This window comes from Poecilia latipinna, unplaced genomic scaffold (genome assembly GCF_001443285.1).
Source record: "Poecilia latipinna isolate Pla-1442-1.1 unplaced genomic scaffold, P_latipinna-1.0 Scaffold401, whole genome shotgun sequence".
NCBI lineage: Eukaryota > Metazoa > Chordata > Actinopteri > Cyprinodontiformes > Poeciliidae > Poecilia > Poecilia latipinna.
In genome coordinates, this window is record NW_015113017.1 from 50,732 (window position 1) to 74,930 (window position 24,199).

General features: G+C 39.5%; 1 protein-coding gene across 1 annotated transcript in view; it reads left to right on the forward strand.

Annotated features, from left to right (window-relative positions):
• LOC106950454 (CUB and sushi domain-containing protein 1-like) overlaps nucleotides 1-24,199 on the forward strand; it is a gene marked incomplete at its 5' end in the record, with an annotated part of 102,709 nt that overhangs the window by 50,727 nt on the left and 27,783 nt on the right. Inside the window, 14 exons of the mRNA XM_015037328.1 lie at nucleotides 2,237-2,414; nucleotides 4,085-4,230; nucleotides 4,327-4,407; nucleotides 4,956-5,069; nucleotides 10,388-10,576; nucleotides 11,248-11,394; nucleotides 14,027-14,215; nucleotides 15,204-15,389; nucleotides 16,914-17,108; nucleotides 17,286-17,459; nucleotides 17,561-17,734; nucleotides 17,957-18,130; nucleotides 22,625-22,813; nucleotides 23,016-23,189. Of these exons, the coding sequence (XP_014892814.1) occupies nucleotides 2,237-2,414; nucleotides 4,085-4,230; nucleotides 4,327-4,407; nucleotides 4,956-5,069; nucleotides 10,388-10,576; nucleotides 11,248-11,394; nucleotides 14,027-14,215; nucleotides 15,204-15,389; nucleotides 16,914-17,108; nucleotides 17,286-17,459; nucleotides 17,561-17,734; nucleotides 17,957-18,130; nucleotides 22,625-22,813; nucleotides 23,016-23,189 (2,310 nt within the window). The remainder of the gene's footprint in view (nucleotides 1-2,236; nucleotides 2,415-4,084; nucleotides 4,231-4,326; nucleotides 4,408-4,955; nucleotides 5,070-10,387; nucleotides 10,577-11,247; nucleotides 11,395-14,026; nucleotides 14,216-15,203; nucleotides 15,390-16,913; nucleotides 17,109-17,285; nucleotides 17,460-17,560; nucleotides 17,735-17,956; nucleotides 18,131-22,624; nucleotides 22,814-23,015; nucleotides 23,190-24,199) is intronic.

Below are 24,199 nucleotides of genomic sequence, written 5' to 3' on the forward strand. Positions count from 1 at the left end.
CCCGCGGTGGAAGTAATACCACAAAAAAAAAAAAAAAAAAAAAAAAAGGTCCTCCGCTGCAGCCTTGGTAACATCGAACTATGTTTTATTTATAAATGAAATGGTAAAATAATTCCAGACATGCATGAATGCAAGACTAACCTCATTACATGATAACTTCCTGTTAGGAATTTATTGAGCTCTTATATCATTAGTGTAAAATGCAGCCATGGAGATAATGATTATCTATTATGAATAATGTAATTACAGTGAGTTATTATCCCCTATTAATGAGGCAAAGTAGTCTTTAATGAAAATCAATACTGTGCTAAAGAGGAGTGGAGACAAATAAAAGATGAATAAAAGAGGGCCTAAATTGAAAAGGGAAAGTAATCGGTGCTCTTTCTTTTGCTGTGTCCTTGACACACATTCTCACGCTCCAGCTGTCGATTATTCAATAAGCCAGGCAAAATTACAGAAGGAGGTGAAAGCCTGGCCATGAAAGCGGGACTTCAAATAGGGGAACCGGGAGATAAATGGAAGCCAGCTATATATATATATATGTCTGATATATATATATAGAGTTGCTCTGTCTATATACAATGTAGTTTTATGTTCTGTTCTGTGCTTCTTTTAAAAGTAAAGGCATTGCAGTTTTAACAGCCCCACTTGACCCTATAACAGCAAAACCGGATCTTTAGTCCCCATCTCGGCTGTATTTGAATAGATTTCCTTTAACGCGACACAAGTGCATTGATTTTCCCATCTCTACAGCACTAACCTGCTTGTTCTTGCATTATTATTATAGCATGTTTCCTGTGTTCACCCAACCGACCTTTGACATCTAATCTCCTCTTTCACACTGCCTCTTTTTCTGCTCTTTCATTTTCACACATGGACACTTAAGTTTTAACAAGAGATGCTTGAACAGAGCCAGTTCACTACATTAAATATTGATTCGGTTTATTTTTCTCTGTCAAAACTTAAAAATGGAAAAGCTGAAAGAAGTTGGATCATAAAGATAATTAAGAAAATTAGAAGTTAATCGTGCAAGCATATCGGATTCTATCGTATTTTGATGTGCTGCATTGATTTTGTTCTTTTCTTATGCCTCCAAAACTTTAATATTTCCAGTTTTCATCCTGACCTTTCCCAGACATACCCTGGTTTTTACATTAGGCTTAAGTGTCTGTGTACTCAATGCAGTGTACTCAAGAGGGGTTACTCCTCAAAGTGTTGAGATTCTAATCAATGGATCTGATCAATAGGTCATTTAAAAGGTGACACAGAGGTGCCTACTGGCCCAGTGGACCTGAATCACCCAACAGTGTAACTTAAACGCACACATGAAACAGCAGGGGATAAAACACATACACATTTGGGTTTATACATGCGGCAAGAGTGTGCCGTGAAGCTCAATACCCTGGCTGGCGTCCTGGAAGTGCCTGCACTGCTGCGATTACTATTCCGCCTGAATTTTCCCTCCTCCCCCACCGTGGATATGAGGGACACCAGCGGGAATGTCACACAACTTTAAACCATTCACTTCGTTAGAACTTCCTGAGTTTCAAAGGAATATTTTAAAAATGCCCAATTCCTCTCTGTGTTGTTTAGAGGCTGTGTGCAGTGATTTCAACTAGCATGTTTCTCTGTGGCTGTGTCAGTTTGTTTAGTTTCTTTCTTTCTTTTTTTTTTTTTTTTTTCCCCAAGGTATCAATCCTGTGTGTACCTGGAGGTTCAAGTGTTGGCAGTCTTGACATTCTCATTCTGTTACAGCCTTTCTTCTCAGTCTAAGTTAACACATCCATACGCATCTACTCTTTATATATATATATATATATATATATATATATATATATATATATATATATATATATATATATATAGTACGTACAGGCACTCGTATAAACACACACCAGGAACCTGGCGCTTGCTAACACCCCCTCCCTCATCGTGCGCTCCTTCGCTCCAGCCTCAATGGAAAAGGGTTGAGCCCTTATCTTTGCAAAACACTCCATCCAACTCCCCTCTTACTAAAAGGCTTTACTGGCTAATCTTTAGCTCATACAAGTGCCTGGGCAATAGACGAAGAGTGAAGTCGAGAGAGAAAGAGACACCGAGAAGGGAAGCGAAAGAGGTGGAGAGTGGAAAATCGCCATTTTCTGTTTATGTGCCTGCGTAGTTGTACAGCATTCCTGACCCGCTGCATTATATAAATTTTTATCTCGCCCTCTCCCCCTCCTCCATATTCTCTCAGTGCCTTGTGGTGGCAACATCACATCAGACAACGGGACCATCTTCTCCCCGGGATACCCAGAGGAGTACCCGAACTCAGCTGACTGCACCTGGCTCATTTCAGTGGCTCCTAGCTTTGGAATCAAACTCAATTTCACTCTGCTTCAGGTTCATGGGCCGCATGACTTCATAACTGTCTGGTAAGAAATGACAGAAGCATACAGACATTTCAGTGATGATGTACTTGGTATATTGTGGTGATAATGGCTGAAAATGCCAAAAATTTGCTCAATTTCTGTGTTTCTTTTAAAGCTGCTTTGAGCTGTAAAAGTGATTCTAAGCCATTTTCTTTTTTCTTGGTGAATTATATATAGTTCATATCATAAGAGGTCAAAACATATTTATACTAGAAGCAAATGAAATGTGTCACCACTTTTCTGAGTTCTCTGTATTCATTTCAATACATTACTGATACTAAAAATAGCTAACTTTGAGTAAGGTCCACACTGAAGAGTGTTGTGATGATCTCAACCTGGGATTGCTAATGCATGGTGCATTAAATGACCGTAAAAAGATTGGATATTTCAAACTGCTTCCTGTACTGTCATTAATCAGAACAAGGAAAGCTGAAAATTGGTCAGTTCCAGCATGTAGCTTCTCTCTCCATTTACATTTTAATGTTGTTTTCTACATGCAATTTCTTTGTGAGGAAATAAATGTAGAATGGGCTTTGGTGTTGCACTTTATTTCTTGATTAGCTAACAGTGACATGACATTTATAAACCCTGGTTGACTAATCAGATAAATAAGTGGTGCATGGTCATTTGGGTATGAAAACATGTGCTCACTTGTCAGGAATTTTGGATGACTGGTTTTTGTCTTCATGCCTGGCTGATGTTCAGACAGATAATTCTTCCTTTCACTGTTTGCATAAGGCTTGACCTGCCATATTTAACACCAGAGACGGGATTTTACATGCATGATGGTTTCCGGTCTTGATTCATCCCCACTCCCCCGAGAAAGCATCCTAAAGTCCCAGCTCTCATGGAGACCAGAGATGTTACTGCCAGTGACCCAGGAAGCTGAACGACCACACAAATTGCTCACAATGTGTGGGCTGACATCTGTGTTTTATTTATGTATTTATTTATTTGTTTGATCATGGAGGGTTTCAGGTCAAACTCCAAAGACCTGACAGAATGACCATTCTTATTGTTGTCTTCTCCCCTGTCAGCGGCACCAGTTGTCATCTTTTCAACAAAAAAAAAGTCCCAGCAAAGTCGCGATGCGGACTATCACATTCCCCGCTTCCAGTTAACGTTGCTGTGTATCTATTCACCGAACCACTGAGCCAAGGAAATGGGCCCCATAATGGTGGCTTGGCTAGACTGCTGTCAGGCAGCATTCCCTAGCCAGCCGTTTCCAGAGCTGCTTGTAATCTCCCATGCCCAGTCTGACAGCCAAAGACAGATGGTTTCTAAACTGAATGGTTGTGGCTGGAATCTGGGAGCTGGCTTAATTGGCCATGCCCACACCAGGGGACTGCCAAGGCAGGGCCACCGCTTCCAGAGGCACTCCCTTTGGATGTCTGTTAACAGGAGCGACGCAATCCAGACCTGTCGTTCCACTCGTATCTGTAATTTTTACTTTATTCTGTCATATTAAGCCGAAGCAAGCCAGTGAAATGTGTTTGCGTTTAAAGAAGAGAGAGGCTTTACGATACAGATGAAAGCTTAATAACAATAATCTGTCGTTCAGTGTAGTCTGGCTTCTTTGTCGGAACCTTTGAACATTTTTTAAGGTACTCTTTTGTGTGCTGCCATTTCAGGCGTTTGAGCGTCTACCTGTGATACCTCTTCTCTCTCTTTAGGGACGGCCCGCAGGAGACGACTCGAAAACTAGGCGTCTTCACGGACGGAGAGCCTAATGACCCACCCAGTAGCACGTCCAATCAGGTGCTGATACGATTCCGCAGCAACACGGAGAAGGGCGGGTTGTTCCGTATTGGCTATCAAGGTATGGAAATGATCTTATTATATTCAAGAATTTCTGAATAATAATTCTGAATAATCTGTGTTTTCACTCCTCTCATATCTGCTACATTGCATAAAGCTTACAGACTTCAGTACTGCCTGCCTCCGCCCATCATTCCTAATGCAGAGATCCTGATGGCAAGCAAGGAATTCAAAATTGGTAGGTGGAAATACTGTCACCTAAATTTCATAGAATACGTGTACCGATACAGACACATAATCACCGCTATCTCGACGCCGCTGTCATTTCAGATTGGATTTGGTGCCATTGTGATTTGGGAAAGTGTGGCATTCTGAACCATTAATCCCAAAGGGAAATAACATCCTGGCATTAACCATTTAAATTGCTTTAGGTGGAGTGAAACTTCCTATAATTTATATTACATGGAGAAGAATGGGAGAGAAATAATCAGAATGGGGGGACGTGGGACCATTGCTCATAACATATTTCTGTTGTCTTCTGTTAAAATGGAGATGATGTGTGATTATCTCTTTATTTTCACTCTTGTATGATTAGTTATTACTCTGAACTACATACGCCACATCCATTGGGAGTTTATTATTATGGTAATTTGTTTCTGCAAATGGTAATTTTCCTTCCTTCTCAGGGAGACCCAAGAATTGCTCTGTGCTAGGATTGGATTTTGTTGTAGCCACCAACCGTACATCTCTGAATTTAACCTCCTTCCTTTCCACCTCTCTGATCAGGTGATATAGTTCGCTACAGATGTCTCCCAGGCTACCAGTTAAGTGGAAATAGCATCCTGACATGTCGACTAGGAACACACTTAGAGTTTGAAGGCCCCCCACCGTCATGTGACGGTAAGTGATGGTGTGCAACTCTGAAATGTTCAGCACTGCCTTTAAATCTGTGTGGATGATCATTTGCACCCCACTTGTAACATAATCTAGAGCTTTGGTCTTGGAATCTCGTAGGTAAGACAATTTATTTAGCATTTTCTATGGTGTTCTTGAAAGGCAGCACAATATATAAAAGATATTTACTATTCATTGGACATATTTTTTGTTAATTCAGTTAAATTCTGTATCTGACTTGACACAAACAGCTATTAGTAAACTTATGTCTTGCTCTTGCCAATTATTTATCAGTATCATTTAGCTCTTGTGCTAGGCTAGCAATAGCATCTTTCTTCTCATTTTTAATATGACTCGTTGACGATTAGACTCAGTGCTGTCCTAGTTGGTCGTGTATTGTCAAATCATCCCAGAAGAACAAACAACACATTCACACTTGAAACGACAAGCGTTAATGCAGACTCCCTCACTGAATGTTATTGTAAACCCTTGGAGTTTCACAGAGAAAGGATGAGTTCTAATAGTTCACCAACATCATGGTAAAAGAATCGAGTTTAATCTAGAACTCCGATAGTGATTATCTAAAGAAAAAAAAGTCTCGGAATCGCTTCAGGACACCGTCAATCTATATTCACTTTCAAAAGACTGGAATATAACCAACAAATGCCAGAGAAACTGCAGTCTTGAAGAATATATTGGTTTTATTGGGTGAGAAATAACTTGAATGCTGGTTTAAAAGCTAATAGGTCTGTTTTGATAGAAAAACTTGACATTGATGTAAAAACTCTAATTAGAATGTTGCTGCACATGTTAAGACGGCCATCGTCTACTGATTGAGGTGTTTTGTGTATTTATTTTCAGTTGTGCTTTGTCTTATTAGTCCAGTTATTTATAGACTGAAGCATTTATCTGTGTTTTGCCATCTTTCCGTCTTCCACTGGGGATCTGTTGTCATGAAGCAGCACAGCAACCACATTTTTTTGTAGATACCGCTTCTTTGGCTTTTACTCTACTCCCAGGAGGTTAGCGATGATTCCTGTAGAGACTGCTACAAATATGGTCGCCCCAAAGGATCCCCCTGCACCCCATGCACAGCCTTAGATTAATACTATCTGTTGTATAAAATGCATCTCTGGGAGCCTCAAGGGGTTTCTCTGCTTTTTTTTTCCCTTTTTTGAACTTCACAAGATCACAATCGTATACATCTTTTCTGTTCTAGTGGTGATTTTCACACACTAAATGCTTCTTGTCTCTCCCTGCTGGGTAGTAGTAGAAGAGTACATTTGTGTGTGTCCTTTGGACTTAATAACAGCTAAAGCTTACAAGTGAAGGACACTTACCATTTAAATACTACCAATTTGGAGTACAACAGACAAAAAAGAAATGAAGTGAAAAGGATAAGAAAAAACCCAGTGAACAAAAAAGAAGTGTAAAATCTATCTTGACATGAAAACTCGAGTTTATGTAATTTCCCATTTTCCTCCAAGTTCTTTTTGTACCTTACCCTTGGATATTTGCACCTGCTAAAGTTCAGACTTCATGTAACCATGAGCAGCATCCCACACTTTGTGCAAACATATTAAATGTTATAAAGGGATGTATCACCTTGCAGATTCCCTGTCGTTTCCCAATCAATTATTATTATTATTATTAGTCCTTCGAGCAATAGAAGGGTAGCATCATAAGGTTAAGGTTTTTGGAAGCAGAAAACAAGAAGAGAGAGAGGATAAAAGAAGATGGAAAGTATCAGAACAGCATGAGTCAGCCCTGGATGAGCTGGCCCTCATAAAGTAGAACGGTTGGTATTTTCTAGAAAAGGTGGAGGAGTCGCCAGAAATGTAGTGCATAAGGAAAGAATAGGGCTGGAGTTTAAAGGTAGGTGAGAAAGAGGGCCGTAGTTGGAGGGCAGTGAAGAGACGACATGCACAGCTCATTGAAATGCAGGGGACATACTGGCTGCAGCTGCACCTATCAAATCACCACTTCTAGCTCTGACAGGCACAACCATTTCTGCCCATCTAGGGGCATCCAACTACTCCACCCCCACAAACACCACCTCACAGATTTTACACACTATATACCGCCGGCCTACACAGTGCATGTTATCATTCAGTGATGGTCTTTCAGATAACCGGAGTCGGTTCTGTATTCTTAGCACCGGTATACCCACTCAACCTGACTCACGAGCATCAGACATCTGTTCTTGCATAACACATGTACCCTTTATATATTCACTTTTTTTTTCCGCTTTGAAATTTGTCATTGTCTGAGGCTCTTTTGAAAAAAAAAAAAAAGAAAAAGAAAAATAACAATGTCATGCATTGGGTGTCTGTCAAGACCCAGATCTGTCTATTTCTGCCTCTGACTTTTCTGTTCCCCAAAATAGTGTTATACAGACAGATGAATAAAATCTACATAAAAAAGCGAACAGTACTTTTAACATATAAGTTAAAAGAAAAACACTAGCAGGCCTTTATTTTGATTTGAATCATACTATTAATTTAAAAAAGTCATTATTTCAGTAATTCAACTACCTAACAGTAGTAGCCCACTTAATTTTGAACATGCAATATAACTATTAAAATGAACTGAAATACAACATATTTCTTTGTGTGTGATGAATCCATGAAATGTCTGATCCTCGTTTTGAATTGACTATCATAAATAACTATTTTTAGTGAATTTTTTTAGCACTTTATTTGAGTTTGCTGCCTTGTATAAGATCCACTGCCCATTACATTTACTCTCTAGTGTGAGCTAGACTTCACAGTAGACAGAACTGTAATATAAGGTCAACTTTTTTGTTGTTGTTGATGAAAACAGCACAGTTTTCCATTTTTGATATTTTTTGATAAAAACCTGCTTTCTCCACAAAAATGGTTTACCAGAATTATTGCAACATTAAACTTTATTTTTCAAACTTGCTTCTCCCCGCTGTTTTAGTCTTCATCTAAATGCATTCCTTCTGACACTTTATGAATCTTACGTCTCATCCCCGACTCTGAGTTTTCAGTCTCGATCCAGTCTAATGTTTATGTTGTCCTCAGTTGCCCCTGATTAAATGCCATGCCAAGTAAAATCCAGCTGAATGCAGATAAAAATCAGCATTTACGCGTATCCAGTAACAGAATGGGCATCTATTATTCCCAGTGTTTTGTTTCAAAATTGCAAAGTATTAAAAAGTAACTCAACATTTGCGGACTCAGCTATATCTTTTGTCAGCTCCAAGACAAAACAAATGTAGCCTTGAACTCACTGGCGCTTCCTGAAAGGTACTTAAGGTTGGTTGTCACCCACTTGTTGGGTAATAACGTTTAATTGTGTTTTACATTTTTGTCCTTCCTTTGGATGAATTTTCTATTTAGATAGTGATAGCTGACATTAGGGTTTGTATTTAAGAGGTTGGCTCTTGAACAAGAACATTCAGTTTTTCTCACTTTAAGACTGGTAAGTGCTGAAAGCTCCTTTACCTTCAGGCAGAAGAGGCTTAGGTATTCAAACAGTGCCTCACAGTGGGGACATTTACATCCCCCAGTAGATTTTCTGCAGTCTTGTTTGATAAACACTTTAATCCACCTCTTGGTACATTAACTTTGAAGTAGTTTTACTCTCTTTCTAAAAAATTATGGATTTGTTTATTTTCCCTTTGATTTTATTTGTTATTGTCGCTTTTGGTCTTTTAAAAAAGATACGTTTACGGTCTCTTGCAGAAGTTTCCGAAGCCTTTATGATTTTGTCACATTTTGTCACACTTCAGCCGTGAGCTTAATTATATGCCACTGGGATGTGATGTACTAGACGCACACAAAGTAGCTTATAATTATGTTGCTTCATTTGTCTTTTTTTTGTTGTTGTTGTTTTTTGTTTTACAAATAAAAATATTAAATGCCCTGAGCTAGTTCTCAGTCCAGCAGCAAGTTTTTCAAATTTCAGAATATATCACAAATTTGACCAAATACGTTTCTGAAAATGGTGGTGATTGTATGTTCAAACCTCATTAACTCTGATGAGCCTAAATAAAAGTAAGTAAAATTGCCTTCATTAGTCGCCTAACTGGTGAATAGGATCCCCTTATGTTTTATTTAATATCTGGATTGATGCAGAAGTTTTGTGATGATCTCAGGTGTTTGTAAAAGAACCTCAGTGGGCAGTCACCATCTTTGAGACCGAGAAAAACACCAGATGGGTTGTTAAACAATGTCCCAAGATTTGAGCATCTTTCAGATCACTGAAATGAAAATTACTTGGCAAACCTGCAAACCTACTAAATAAGGTTGTCTACTGAAACAGTCAATAATGACGAGGGCAACACTGACAAACAGCCAAGATGGAAAATTGTGGTCTGGTCAGATTGAACCAAAATTTTTCACCGAGATGCACTTTTCAGATTATATAATTTTCTTTGTTTTATATTTATGCACAACTTTACATTGACCTAATTCACAAAACACTATGAAATGTGAAGTTTGTTTGTAAAATGAGAAGAAATGAAAATGATCTGAAAACAAATCCCAGCGTAGGAATCATTTATGCTTTATGAGAAATGCATACTAATTTCTTCTCTTCATTGTGGAATATTTCACAGTTTATCAGTGCCAGTGCCAGGTGGATACAGTAAAAAAAAAAGAACTCAACAATGCAGTGTCGCATTGTCTCACGACAAACAGTGCATCTCATCCTTTGATGCTATAGCTTGTCTTGGGTAGCACCAATGTTCTGGCGGATAATGCCATTGTTTTCTTGCAGCACTGCAACAAAAACAGAGCAGATAGGAACATGGCGAAAACACGACTGAAACGTCTAGAAAATGTTGAAGGATTTTGAGGAGATGAATTCTGGTGACAGCAAGGAAATGTGATGAGGGGAAGGATCTAGTTTGCCCAGACATGCCACAGCAATAGCGCTTCCAGGCTGACGTGAGACTCGCCCCGCCAAGTTAGCTCCACATCTGTCACGCTGACAATGGGCAAAGGAGTGAATACGCTCATGGCGAGTCAATGATATTAAACATAAGCTGTTTAGCAGTCTGAGTTGGCATGCATTAAGTTTGTTTTCCTGTGACGGCACCCAGACATGAATGACAATTAGCCTTCGCCATGCTTTTAGTTACATTGAATTTCTCTGCAGCAACAATGTGAACCTAAACAATCCAATTTGTGCTTCAAGGTAAATTGAATTCGCCAAAATGAACGAACAATCACTCGACGTGATCTGCAATTATAAAACGATGCCGGCAAAACATAAACAGGATCATTATTTCAATGCTTCAAAATAATAGCTCCTTTTGTCTCGCTCTCTCTTTTTCTTTTTTTTCCTCTCCCCAGTGACGTGTCCGATGAATGAGGTGCTGACGGCTTCCACGGGCGTCATTATGAGCCAGTCGCCAGGCACCGGCTTCCCCCATTTCGAGTCTTGCTCCTGGGTTGTTAAAGTGGAGCCCGGCTACAACATTACCTTCACTATCGAACACTTTCAAACCAGCCGTCAGTTTGACGAGCTCGAGGTCTTTGACGGTGGGTCTCGTCGCTTCGTCTACGATCGCATGTGTTTGTGAAGACAAATTTAATCCGACCTCATTGCCGTTTATGACCTATATCGTTCTCTGATAACACTTTCTTAATGTCCATAGAGTTGTGGAAACACTACTTTTTCCTCAGAAAGCCTCAGTTAAAGGCTAAATAAACCAGGCAGCTAAATAAACTGTCTCTAACAAAGCTATCTGCCTCCACTAACAGAAAATCACACACAGTTCCCCTTTCATGGTGGCAGAACATCTGCATCTTCCTTGTACATTTGAATTTGATTAGAGGCAAAGTCAGCAACTCTGCCCGGCAGCTCTGAGAAAATGGTGGTGGGATACAGAACGGCGATGCTGATTAGTACTTTTTATCTTCTGCCGACTGGAGAGGAACAGGCAATTGTTAACCTTGAGGCTGCTAAGCCAATTATGGTCTGCAGTCGTCTTTTCTTTTTTTTTTTTTCTTCCACAGTTTAAGAGTTCAACAAACTTCATTTGCAACTTGGCGCAATTCATAACAAATGAAGTATTTTGAGATTTTTACTGTGTGAAAAGTCTGGACCTGCTGAATGATAGATCCAGACTTTTGATTTACCTTAAAGTTCTTTTTGTTCCTTTTTTCAGCTTTTTGAAACTTTTGTCGTTCGTCGTCATATCTTCATCCAGGTCCATCCAGACAGAGCCCGCTTCTCATTACCCTCAGTGGTAATTATTCCAGCCCGCTGAGCATCACAAGCTCCAGTAACAAAGTCTACCTGCACTGGTCTTTTGATCACACCACCAGCCACAAAGGCTTCCGCATCCGCTACTCAGGTAAGGGCCAGAAATTTCCGAACGCTGCCTCATCACGCCGTGATCGATTGGCCGCGTGGAAGCTATTTCGGACTTGTTATTTTTAGGGCCTTGTTGTGAGTTTGATCTCATTAGTTGTGTGTTTAATTTACTTTTCCTTTAAGACCGGCATCTGGGCTGCCAACTGTGCCGTAGACAGCCAAAAATATGACCCAGCTCTGTGAGAGCCTAATGGGGGCAGCAGGCATCTGCACCGACATCTTGCTGTGTGCCAAGACCTAGGAATTAGCAAGCGTGGTTTCATGCGTTGCTTGTTGCTTATTACTCCTCCGTTTTGTCCTGCTCCCATGAAGGATTTGTTGGTATACGACACCTGCATAACTTGCTGTGAATTATGACTGTGTAAATATTTAAAAGGCTCCCCCTGTTCTGTATCAACACCACTCAGCCAGATTGACTAATTGTCTCTCTCCTCCCTTTGCTGGAGTTTTCTGTCTCCCCAGCCGGATGTTCTGTCATCTCTCTCTTCTGCTTTTTCTCCTGCCTCTTTCACTTTTTAATTGTTTGTTTCGAACACTGACGGTTTTCGTCGTGACGGATTAAATGACAAACTAAGTGATCCCTGAGAACCCAGAAGTTACCATGGTCAATATGGAATTGCCTTCTGGTGTACCTCTGTGGGAGGAAGAAGAAGGAAAAAAAAAAAAAACAGATGGCACTGATGCATTCAATAAATTCAGCTATGCTACTCATCAAACCGCGTTTCCTCTCCAAGGGCAAGTCTTCCATTAACAACTTGCAGCAGTGTCTTGTTGCAATTCACGCGCTCGGTTTTCTACAGTTATTTTCTATCAATTTCAACTATCACTGTTTCTATCTCTCTGTTTAGGTGCATTCATTTTCTCCATCACTTCAATCAACTTTGAGTCAGCCTGACCTTGTCCGCTCAATCTTTCTTTCTCCTGTTGTTTATCTATTTCAATTTAGTCACCACCCTCTGCAGTCAAAGTTATTCAAAGTTGCAGGGCTGATTGCAGAAAAGGAAACTGTTGTTCTGTCTCATGCTAGAGAAAGGAAAGGGAAATAAAAATAAAAAAAAGCAGCAGATGGGCTAATGATTGAGAACCTGCTGGCATTTATTGGTACCCCAGGTGGAGATGTTAGAAAAAGGCATGCAAATGTTGAGAGAGGCACTCTTATTGGTACCTATGCTGCTAATGCTTTTTTTTTTTTTTTTTACAACCATTTTTGGCCATGTTTGGGGAGAATTAAATTTTTACCCATGGTTATGTAAGTTTTAAATATGGAGAACCATCACTGTGTTCATTGTCTATGTTTTGATAATAATCTTATTGAAAGACCCAACGGCAACGCATTTAGTTTATTCAGTATTCCATGTACTCTAAAGTTTCCAGTACATTTTTAGAAGATAGCTACAGTACTCTAAATCCCCTCCCTTTCTTAGCTCTAGCAGTTAGCGTACAGTGCTTTTTCACATGTTCCTCTTATGTTTTGTTGTCAAAAGGTTCAATCAATCTGACCAAATTGTTTCAGTCTAAGTTTTAGTGGAAGTTGGCAAACTCGTTTACCAACTAATGATAAAGAACAAACTTCTTCACCCTCTAGTGGTCTTGCGGATGCTTTTGGTTGTGTACTAATTAAAAATGAAAACGTTGATGGCTTTTATCCATATGGGGGTCTTTGGAGGCATTGAGAATTTGCCTTTTGTTCACAGCATGGACAGTAAGCATTTTAGTCATTTGTTAAATTGCTACCAAAGCACTCTGTCCATGTGCTGTTGATCTTTTCAGAAAAAAATATTTTTACAATAAACCCAAGTATGAGATTCTTCAATATGTTTGACAGACTCTCTGTCCCCTTAAAAGACTATTAAAATCTTTGCCTCTTTGAAAGACATAATATACTGTTAAAAAATGTTTTATGTCCATAACTAACCATCTATATTGGCTTAGTATTTTTATACTATTGGGGATTTTGCATGGTTATATCCTTGATGTTAAAAAAACACAATATTTTAAATTGTTGCTGCAATATGAGAGCTGTAAAAATGGCAAATTTGCATTTTTATTGAAATTTGATGTTCTCATAATAATTTTCCACCCATACTGAACACAGTCTTCTCTTCTCATTACACAGTGTTTGTAGAGTCTGTGTTCTGTTACCGTCTTTCTGCAGCTGACGCGTCGTGCTCCCGCATTATTGGGGAAATCTGCTAAACTCCACTTGGGCTCGTGAATCTTCTCGATCCGTTGTGGCACCATTTGCAATGACAAATGATTATTGCCGTTACCAGTTTAACCAAAGTCAGATACTTTGTTCCCATCATTATGTATCCATCACTTTTATGATGCTCATCCACAGCTGCTGACAAACACTCATTTTGCTTTGCAGTACATTAGTTTTCAATAATCAATTTTCCTCATCTCGAGGCAGCAGTGTTTGCTGTAACCTTTCCCTCAGCACAAGACCAAGACGCAATAGAGATCTTTGGCTCTGTCGTTAAACGGGTATCCATTATTCATCCTCTCAACAACTTCTTACATCACCTTGCATCATTGTTTTTTTGTTGTTGTTTTTTTAACATGTCATGCTTTTGTGATTATATAATGAGTATTTACTTCTTTCTCCATAGCGCCCTACTGCAGCCCTCCAAATAACCCAGTAAATGGCACAGTGCACAGCCTGACCGGGTCCAAGCTGGGTAGTACTTTACGCTTCAACTGCGACCATGGCTTTCGACTTATTGGTCAGACCAGCGCCACATGCACCCGGACAGCGCAGGGGATCCATCAGTGGAATGCCCCAGTACCTCTTTGTCAAGGTAAAGACCTCTATCACGCTCTGTCAGGAACTAGAGATAGATCAGAGACTGAATTTTTTCTTCTTTTTTTTTCTTTCTTTTTCTTATCATGTCAGTCAAATCGCTTTGCAGAGATTCATCAGAGTAGGATATTTTATCATTTTAATGCACATAATGTCAAGATGTGATCGGTGCGTTATAAAACGTCTTATAACTGATGACCTTAAGTCTGGCATGCCGAACAGAATATCACTGCAAATCCACTTTGTGAGCTGCATCTCTCAGGTTTAAACTGATTGAGGGGAAAAAGTCTTACAGAATCCTTTTGCTTCGGATCAAAGGGTGATTGCGGTTGACAGCACGGCATCACTAGCAGCTCCTCAGCCTAAGGCATACCTCCAGGAAGTTTACTTCACCACTTTTTTGTCCCTTTTTAAAGATTCAGTGGAAACTTAGTGACATTTCAATTACTGGATTTTAGTCCTCTTGTCATACCTCACATACGTATTTTTTTTTAGAAATTATCATTTGAGGGGTCTTTTTTATTAATTGAGTAGGTCATAGTGAGGATTTCAACTTTTGGAGAAAAATATCTCAAAACAATAATTACTATTTGTCAGATAATAACATTTGTTGTTAAATTTAATGATGTTTGCTTTTAAATCAAATATTAAAGCATGAAATCTAAAAATGGATTTCCACTATTTGTTTTCAGACTGGCACACGCAATTAGAGCAAACGTTGAGTGCGCACACAGTTCCATAACAGGTGTACTCATCCATAAAAATTACATTTATCCTCTGCCGACTTTGATTGTTTGCTGTTGTGTGAACTGAGTTCCATGCTAATGTTTGCGGCTCATTCGTGCCTTCTGTGAGTGTTTTTGAGAACTCAGCACTTTGCATACAAGGATGACAAGTTATTTTGCCTGTGTTTTATTTCCTCTTACTGTTTTTTTTTATATTGCATTAAATCTTACTCAACTACCTATCAATGTTTTATTTTGTAGTCATGTCCTGTGGAATGCCTGTTGCCCCCGTCAACGGCAGCATTGTTGGCCAAGACTTCTCTCTTGGGGCCAGGGTCACTTACCAATGTAATCCAGGGTTTCGGCTTGCTGGTCCTCTCACCACCTCAGTGGTCTGTCAAGAATCTGGGCGGTGGAGCCCCATCGAGGCCCCTCCAAGATGCGTTCGTGAGTTTTTCTTCTGCTGTCTGGTTAAATTTGAAATCTTCAGAAGCACAGGAACCACATGTGTATTGTGACGCCATTATGGTTTCCTTTTTAATTTACCACAACCCGGTTAGAATCTTACTGTGAATTAGTTTTTCATGAGCTCAAATGGAAGGGAGGTAATAATTAGTTCCCCCACTATGTTGTGCATTTTTTTAACTTAAATCCGTCAAACATGTGCTTAGCATAGACATTTTGAGAAAACAGTCCAAGTGTCTTCAAGGCCAACACTTAGGATAATGGTAAGCATTTCACTGACATAGAAACTCCTTTTCTCATGCTAAGCCAACTAAACATCCATCATCACAGTGACGTAAAAACAAAGATATAGAGAAATCTAACATTCCCCTGTGAATAAATAGAAAGAAAAATAAATGGAGTTTCTGTAACAAGTATGAATAGCACTAACGTATATCTCAGGCAATAGTTTGACAGGATCCAGACTTTATTTGTGAGTTTTCCATAAAGAAAATTCAATGTGATTGCTGCGAAGCTACAATGTATTTTTATAGCTTTATATCACTGTCACTGCAATAAAATGTGCTTTGACGGTACGCAGCTCATTAAATCCTTCATATACCTAGGATTGTACCACCTCTGTTATTGTGTGTGTATTTAGTATTTTTGTTTTAAATATATAAAATGGAAAGAAACAACTTAACTTGATTTGCTAAAGCCAATTATGTGATTTTGTCGCTGTACACAGCAATTAGAAAACCCAATAGAATTTGCAGTTTCTAACTAGAACACAGTTAAGCTGGGGGGGGGGGCGTGTTATGTTAGCAAAATCCTAATGTTGGATTTCAGAGATAAATTGATTGAATAAGGTGTAAGTAACAACAAGCAACTATTTTTTCTTCTCCACATGAGTTTATAACTGGGAGTTTTTGAAAAATTATCCTCCATTTGTTTGTAAAATCTCATCTTTTTAAATCATTGCTCTTGAGCAGATAACTATTTTTGGATGGTTCTGCTTATTGGACCATGTGAGAGCTAATGACATTAGCATTTTACCTTGTTAACAGTTCATACCAAAATTTCTTCTGAGTACCACAAAGAACAGGCCAAGTGCTATCACTGGTATTGGTACCACATTTTGACACAGGCACTAAACAAAATGGAATTTATTTTTATTCCCTAAATTTGATTGTCTCTTTAAAACTTCATTTGATATTCATGAAACCTTTACTGTTTTGTGAAGACACACCAAAGAGACAGTAGGACTAGCACAGTATTAAACAATTAAAAATTGCAATTTATAAACTTGTCAAACCTGAACTGACTTATATTATCTTCATATTACCTTATTAATACAGTTTGTGATTAAGTTTTTACTCTTATTCTTGAGAAGAAAGTGGGGATTCTTAGTCTTTCGCTGTGAGCTGGATGCATCATTCCACTCCAAATAGACGCCCAACACAGTTCAGTCTTCAGAAGACAAACTAGTGACTGTTAAATATGTAAAAAAATTCTCTTACTTCATAGCGGTCACCTGCGCCGACATCAGCCACTCTGCTGTGGAGCACGGAAGATGGAGACTAATCTACGGCACTCAAAACCAATATGATGCCATAATGATGCTCGTATGTGACCCGGGATATTACTACAGGGGTCAAAGGATCATTCGCTGCCAAGCAAATGGCACCTGGAATTACCCTGATCCTCGCCCGGTCTGTGACAGTAAGTTAGAGCTGTTGCCTTTCTGCGTCTGTGTATTACTAAAGATTTCCACTCAAATGTAAGCAACATAAATGCAACCAAATTCATTTACTTTCATATCCAAGTCCTCTAACATGCAAAAAAATGATTTTGAATCTTATTGTCCTAATTGGGTTTTATTTTATTCTTTTATTTCAGTTATTTCCTGTGGAGATCTTGGCACTCCTCCAAATGGTCATAAAATAGGAACTTTGACTGTATATGGAGCCACAGCCATTTTCTCCTGCAACACAGGATATACCCTAGTGGGCTCTCGGGTCCGAGAGTGCATGTCCAATGGGCTTTGGAGCGGAACACAAGTTCAATGTCTAGGTGAGCTCTTCAGTCCAAAAAATGACAACAGTAAAAAAAAAAAAAAAAAAGTCAGAGTCTACCACGTTTAACCGTCTTCTTTTTTATCGTTTTGTTTTTAGCTGGCCATTGTGGCACTCCAGACCCAATAGTCAATGGGCAAATAATTGGGGAGAACTTCAACTTTCGAGGAAGCGTCGTGTACCAATGTAACCCAGGGTTTCGTCTTATTGGTGTGTCAGTGCGAATATGCGAGCAGGATCACCGCTGGTCAGGAAACACCCCCGTTTGCGTTCGTAAGTTGCCTCTCTAAACAGCTGTTTGTATTTGCTCATACACCGCTGGGCGGTGTTGAATTGAGACTTTTGTTGCTGTGGATGTTTGTTAAGCAATTTCTTCTTTAGATAATCATTTTATATCTGCATGTACTATGTTGTTCAAAGTTTAAAGCAGTTTGTGTCTTTCAAAAATTTGACTTGGGTTGTATATCAATGACTCCTATCATTTGACTCTCTCAGCCATCACATGCGGCCACCCTGGAAATCCTACATTTGGCACAACCCAAGGAACCCAGTTCAACTTAAATGACGTTGTGCGTTTTGTCTGCAATACTGGATATGTTCTGCACGGGGCTGTTAAATCTACATGCCAGGCCAATGGACAGTGGAACAATGCCCTACCACGGTGTAAAAGTAAGTGACAAGAAGATCGTCTGTGCGTTTATTTACTGATTTCAGCAGAATTGTATGGATATGAAATATTTACAAAAAGTTGACGATGTTCTTATTTTGCTTCTGATAAACAGTTCAATATGTTAGAAAACATTGGTTTTTTTCCATTCCTTTGAAAATATGCATTCATGGAGAAGAGGTTTTTCAATGTACAGCATCTTTAAAAAATACTCATATTGCTTGAACATTGCCAGATTTTGTCAGTAATGTGAAAAAATGGAGGGTGTATTTGTTTTCATCCCCCTACTCTCATTCCAAGGAATTGCCAGAAGTCGCATATCTACTGAATATAGACCAGAAGACTGATATTCCAAATGTGTGTAATTGCAGCTACTCTTGTTAAAAGAATATTAGTGAAACAACATCATAAAGAAACAAGGAACACAGCAGGGATAAAGTTCCGGAGAAGCTTCAAATAGGGTTAGATTATGCAACAGTATCCCATGCTTTGAACACCTCATGGATCATGTCACCCCCAATGCAGAAACACCACGATGAGACATGGCAGTGGTAGCATTATTTTGTTAGGATGTTTTTCCAGCAAGGACAGAGAAGCTTGTTTGTTTATTTGTTGAATAGGACCATGTGCAGGAGCATTAATCTCAAAGGAAAATATGCCTGGTACCACATGTTAGCTCTCACAGCTAATTTCCATCTGCAGTCCTTGATGCACAAACACATGTATCGCACAAGAACAGTACAAAAAAAAAAAAAACACACCACACACAAATCAATGAGAAAATGGATGGACGTAAATACAAAGCAACCCTTTAATCTGTTACAAAACTTGAAAGCTGCACTTCAGAGGCTCTTCATTCAATCTGACTGAGTTTGAGCTGTTGTGTCAACAAAAATCTCTTACAAATGCACAAAGCCAGTGAACACATACCCCTAAAAATGTGCAGCTCCAACAGTAATGAAAGACTGTTGAACCAAGTTTATTTCCCAGGGGCTAACGACAAATGCAACATCTAAAAGTATCGAAAATGTTCCTCCTCTTAGCAAATTCCATTTTATTTTGTGTTTCTGTTTTTGACACAAAAGTACAAATATAACCACACTTTAGTATGCGGTTGTTGTTTTAAAAAATGTACAAAAAAAATGCAAATCATATGAATACCTTTGGATTGCAACATAACATTAAAGAAACGGCTTCTTACACACCTTAGCTGAGCGTTGGTATAATGTTGGCCCTTCATCTGAAGGAGGAATCAGATTAAGAAAAATGTCTAAATTCCACAGAGTTGCTCGTGGACTTAACATTTTCTTTTTATATTTTCACACATTTGTGTGGGTGAGTGCTAAATTACCTAACAAAATGTGTGAAGCCATATCTTCTTTGACCATAGGTGACCTTAATCATAGAGTGTGTGGAAATGAAGCAAAGAAGCACCCGGGGGAGAAGGAATTTAACGGACTTAACGTTTAGGGGAAGCTCAAATGAAAAATTAAAGAAGAGTCCAGTTTATTTAATTACATAGGCCTCAGTCAAATGGTCCGTGGAGGTTCCACATAATATTTCCAGTTGACTTTTTTTTTTTCCTCTCTCAGCCTCACTACCTCTTCATCCCCTAAGGCAAACATGCGTGTCAGGGAAACAGTGTTAGTTAATAGCCATGCAGAGACAAATCCAAAGACAATCACCAGATCCTTGAGGTTGCATAAAAGACAGCAGTCTGTGGAGACCTGCATTTGGGTTTTTGCTCAGAATTACAATTATTCAGCTCTGCTTCGCATGAGTCGGGCAAAGACTCTTAATTTGGCAGCGTTTTTGCAACAAGTAATGTATCTCTGCTCCTGTGTCTGTGGATAAGTCGTTTTCTATCTGAAGGCTTTGTGACAGAAACCGACAGGGGCTGCTTGCAAAGTCGGGCCCTAAATGTGACAAGCGGTGACGGAAAACTTGTCTGATTGACTTCCTGAGTTTGTTTTAAATGAGACAAAAAGGGATTTAGTGTCTTTTCAATACTTTGCTGGAGTGATGGGAAGGTTACAAGTCTTGCAGGCATCCGTCATTATTTTTTCCTATTTTTTCTTTCTTTCTTTTTTATAAGAAGAGTTCATTTTCCTGCTGCATACATTTCCTTCCAGACATGCGTCTTAGAATCTCTTCACTTTAGCAGTGACATCATATTAGCATCAGCCTTGTTTCAGCCCAGATGCTTATTCTCAGGCACATTTTATGTGAAAACTGTGTGTTCCTCTACATGTGTGTGTGTGGATGGATGGGAACGGCATTTTTGATGTCTATTATCCTCACTTTTGATGTGAAGACATAAGCAGCTTACAAGTCTTTTTGTCAGTCAGATTTATTACATTAATTACAGCCATAGTGACACATTTGGTAAAGTGTGGCCCTCGCTTTTTCTTCCTGAGCAGCAAAACTGTGCTGGCATCCGCTTCATCCATCTCACTCTTAGTCTCTCAGCTTTGAGTGGGAGAAAAACAAATGGGAAGCAGAAAACGTTAGTAAACAAATGCCGTCGTGAAGGCCGAGGAACAAAGCAGACATGTCAGCAATAAAGTTGTGGAGAAGTTTAAAACGGTAGTAGATTACTAAACAATATCCCATTTTTTTAAAGCATTTCACAGAACGGTACTCGGTTCATCATTCGAAAAAATTGAAAGGGCAGCACAACTGCACAGGTGGTTGAATCTGTCAACAGGAAGGCTGTTAGGCATGGACTACCCAAATGACAAGAATGTAGGAGATGCAGCACATATTTCAAAGAAGGTGCTCGGGTCAAATGAGACCAAAATTAACATGTCTGGCCAAAATGTCAAATATTTGTGAAGAAAAACTAACAATTCACCTTTTCACACCTGCTTATACTGCCACCACTGTGTTTTGTGGGAGCATTATGCTATGACAATGCTTTTCTTTGCAAAGCATAGAGGAGTTGATAATAGTTGATGGATAAAAAGGAAGAAACTCAATATAAAGCTATCCTGGAAGAAATTTAAAAGCTGGTGTTACAGGAAAAAGCCCAGAATTGCGTTGGGATGATGTAGATCAAAGTATCTCTGTGTTGCAACGGCTCATTGAAAGTCTAGACCGAAATCCTGTGGAAAATATTTGGCAAGAGTTGAAAACTCCTCTACAGACATTCTCTTCCCAAGCTAATCCTAGACATCATTACCAAACCATAATTTAATGGTTCAAATTTAAAAAATCCAAAATTAATATGCAAAACTGATAGAGTAAAGGGTTGCACCAGTTTCTTGGCACTAAACAGTATTGGCCAATGTTTTTTTAACCTTTTGTTGATAGGTTATTAATATCAGCCCAAATGTTTGCATCGTCACATCCTTTGTAGAGATATATCCCAAAGAACTACAGATGTAATGAACTCTACAGTTCAGCTTTAAGCTATAAAATCTATAGGCTTTTATATATTTGTACTTGTGGTTTGGTGTGAGCAAGAATGCTGAGAGGAAATAATGCTACACTTCGGATGCGTCACCTACCGAGGGAAGAGAGGTTGACGAGGGTTTCCCACCTTTGATTTGAACTGAAATAAATTACCTCTTCTACTTCCCTTCTCACCTTCCTCCTTTGTTTTCCTTTTATAACTTTCCTTCTTCCTCACACGCTGGGGCCACACAGAAATTTACCAGGAGGTCAGTCAGTTTAGACAGCCGTTGGAACCCTTTTCAACACGCCACGCACTAAGCACGTTTAATGAAAGCCAAGTTTCCAAGCTTAGAATGCCCCTCTCTGAAACCGCTCTGTGGCTTCAAAGACACTTTGTAGAGTTATTATGCAGTAAGTTGTAAATGATGGCACCACAGGTCAGCACTCTTCTGGGAGGAATACATTATAAAAAATATTTGGGGGGTTATTTAGCATAGCTGGACAGCTTGGGAGCATGAAAATGAGCAAGCTTTTACACACATTAGAATACAGTAGGTTCATTTTGGCTGGAGCAAAAACACATTTATTGGAGTGCGGTTGGCAAGGCAAGCTGGGCTGGAATAGCTGCAGGCAAACTCTGAGTGTGTTTTGGAAGCCATTAGGGTGTTAGCATCACTCTATATGTGTAGGTATAGGCTAAATGGCAACTCTGACTTTGCTGACTTTACTGAGATAATGGCTGACAAAATGTATGCGTGACTTGGTGATTGTGATTGTTACTGGTTAGCACTCTGTTAAAATATTAGCTTCTTGCAATCCTTATAATTTGATTCACATTTCCTTCCTCAACTACCTGTGAGGTCTCCATCCATCTCCGTCGCTGTCTCTCAGCCAAAGAGACTACCGATTGTAAGGGAATGCCACAGCGTTCAGTCTATATAATTTATTAGTTTATCTAACAGGGATAATGTTTTTATAATTGTCCCTGAAAACTTTGTAAAATCAGATTTTTAAATGCGGTTTTTAAATAAATCTTGCTCCTAAGAATTTTCATTTTTCTCTCTCTGTCTCCGTTTCCTCTGCCCCATTAATGCCGGCAGTTGTAAACTGCACAGAGCCCGGCCATGTAGAGTACAGCATTAGGCAGGTATTATCCAGCGGGCCCCATCGGTACAGCTTCCAGACCGTGGTGACGTACCGCTGTAACCCTGGCTATTATCTCCTGGGAACCAGCTCCATCTCCTGCCAAGGGGACGGCACCTGGGACCGCTCCTTACCCAAATGCCTGTGTGAGTAACGGAAACAGTTGATTTCTTTTAAGTACTTTGTAAAATGTGGTTTAATTAAAAAAAATATGTATATTTATACTAGAGATGCACGGATTTGTGGTTTTTCCATTTATTAACTGTAGTTAACAGGGTTTAACATTTGTGTTTCTAGCAGCAATCTATTTAACACTTGTTTGCTTCCTTCTCTACTTTGATTGGTCAGTGGTTCTTTGCGACCGTCCCAGCATGCCTCCCTACGCGCAGATCTCAGGTGACCGTCGAACAGTGGGCTCGGTCATCCGCTACAGCTGCATGGGCCAGCGTGGCATCGTCGGAAACACCACGAGAATGTGTCAGCTGGACGGGCAGTGGAGCGGCTCGCCACCGCACTGCTCTGGTATGGGGAACCAGTCACATGTCAATTTGTGTCTGTCTGTGTTCAACCAAATGTCATTTTACGAAGGACTAAAACTTAACACTCAAAATCTTCTCAAATGAGAGTCTGGAACAAGCAGAACTATTACCGTGTCACGACTGAGCCCTCATCCTCTGTCAATTCTTGATTTAACGCTTTATTAATTCAGTTGGGATATCGGCTCCGTTTATATAGACGCCCTCACAGAGCATGACCAACAAATGAAGACTTTGAGTGGCATCTGGTGGTAGGATATTTACAAAATAGTTGGACCAAAGATGGAATTACCCGTCTGCTTCTCAGGCCTCAAGGGCAAGCTGAGTCCCCTCTATAAACTCGTTTTAATTTGCTCTCATTAGACTGAGGAACATCAATGCCGGGTTATGAAGCTGTATAAAAACACAGGCCCCCATACTCCTATACCCCAACAACAATTACTCCAGGGCTCCAGCGTGTTGCACGTTAAACGGCCCACACATCCCCCATATGTGCAAATGCACAGTCACACAGATGGGACAGAAAAGTGAACAAACACAGACGGTATCAAAGAGCTATAAAGTCGTTCGCTTAGGCACACAAGCTGTGTGACAGTAAAGTAGCACTCTGAGAGTTCAATGTCATTATGTGTGATGTTCTCTGATGTTCTCTCAGTGGACAGGTATTATGTTCATATTTATTTGCATGGCCATCTTTACGACTGTCCCATGTGAACGTATTCATGCATTTTGAACTTTTTCACATTTTTGGTATGTTGCCTGCAAACTTGTAAAACATTTACTTTATTGAAGTTTTGAGGGAGTTACTAAACACAAAGTAGTGGATAATTATGAAACTGAAGAAAATCGGTATGTGGGTTTCAAAAATTTCTAAATATAAAGTCTGAAAAGTGTTGCATGTACTTGAATTCACCAAGCAACATTGCGCAAAACTGCCTTTTGCCGAACGTCGCATCTTATGGAATTTTTATGAAGGAGGTTTCCAAATTTGCCATC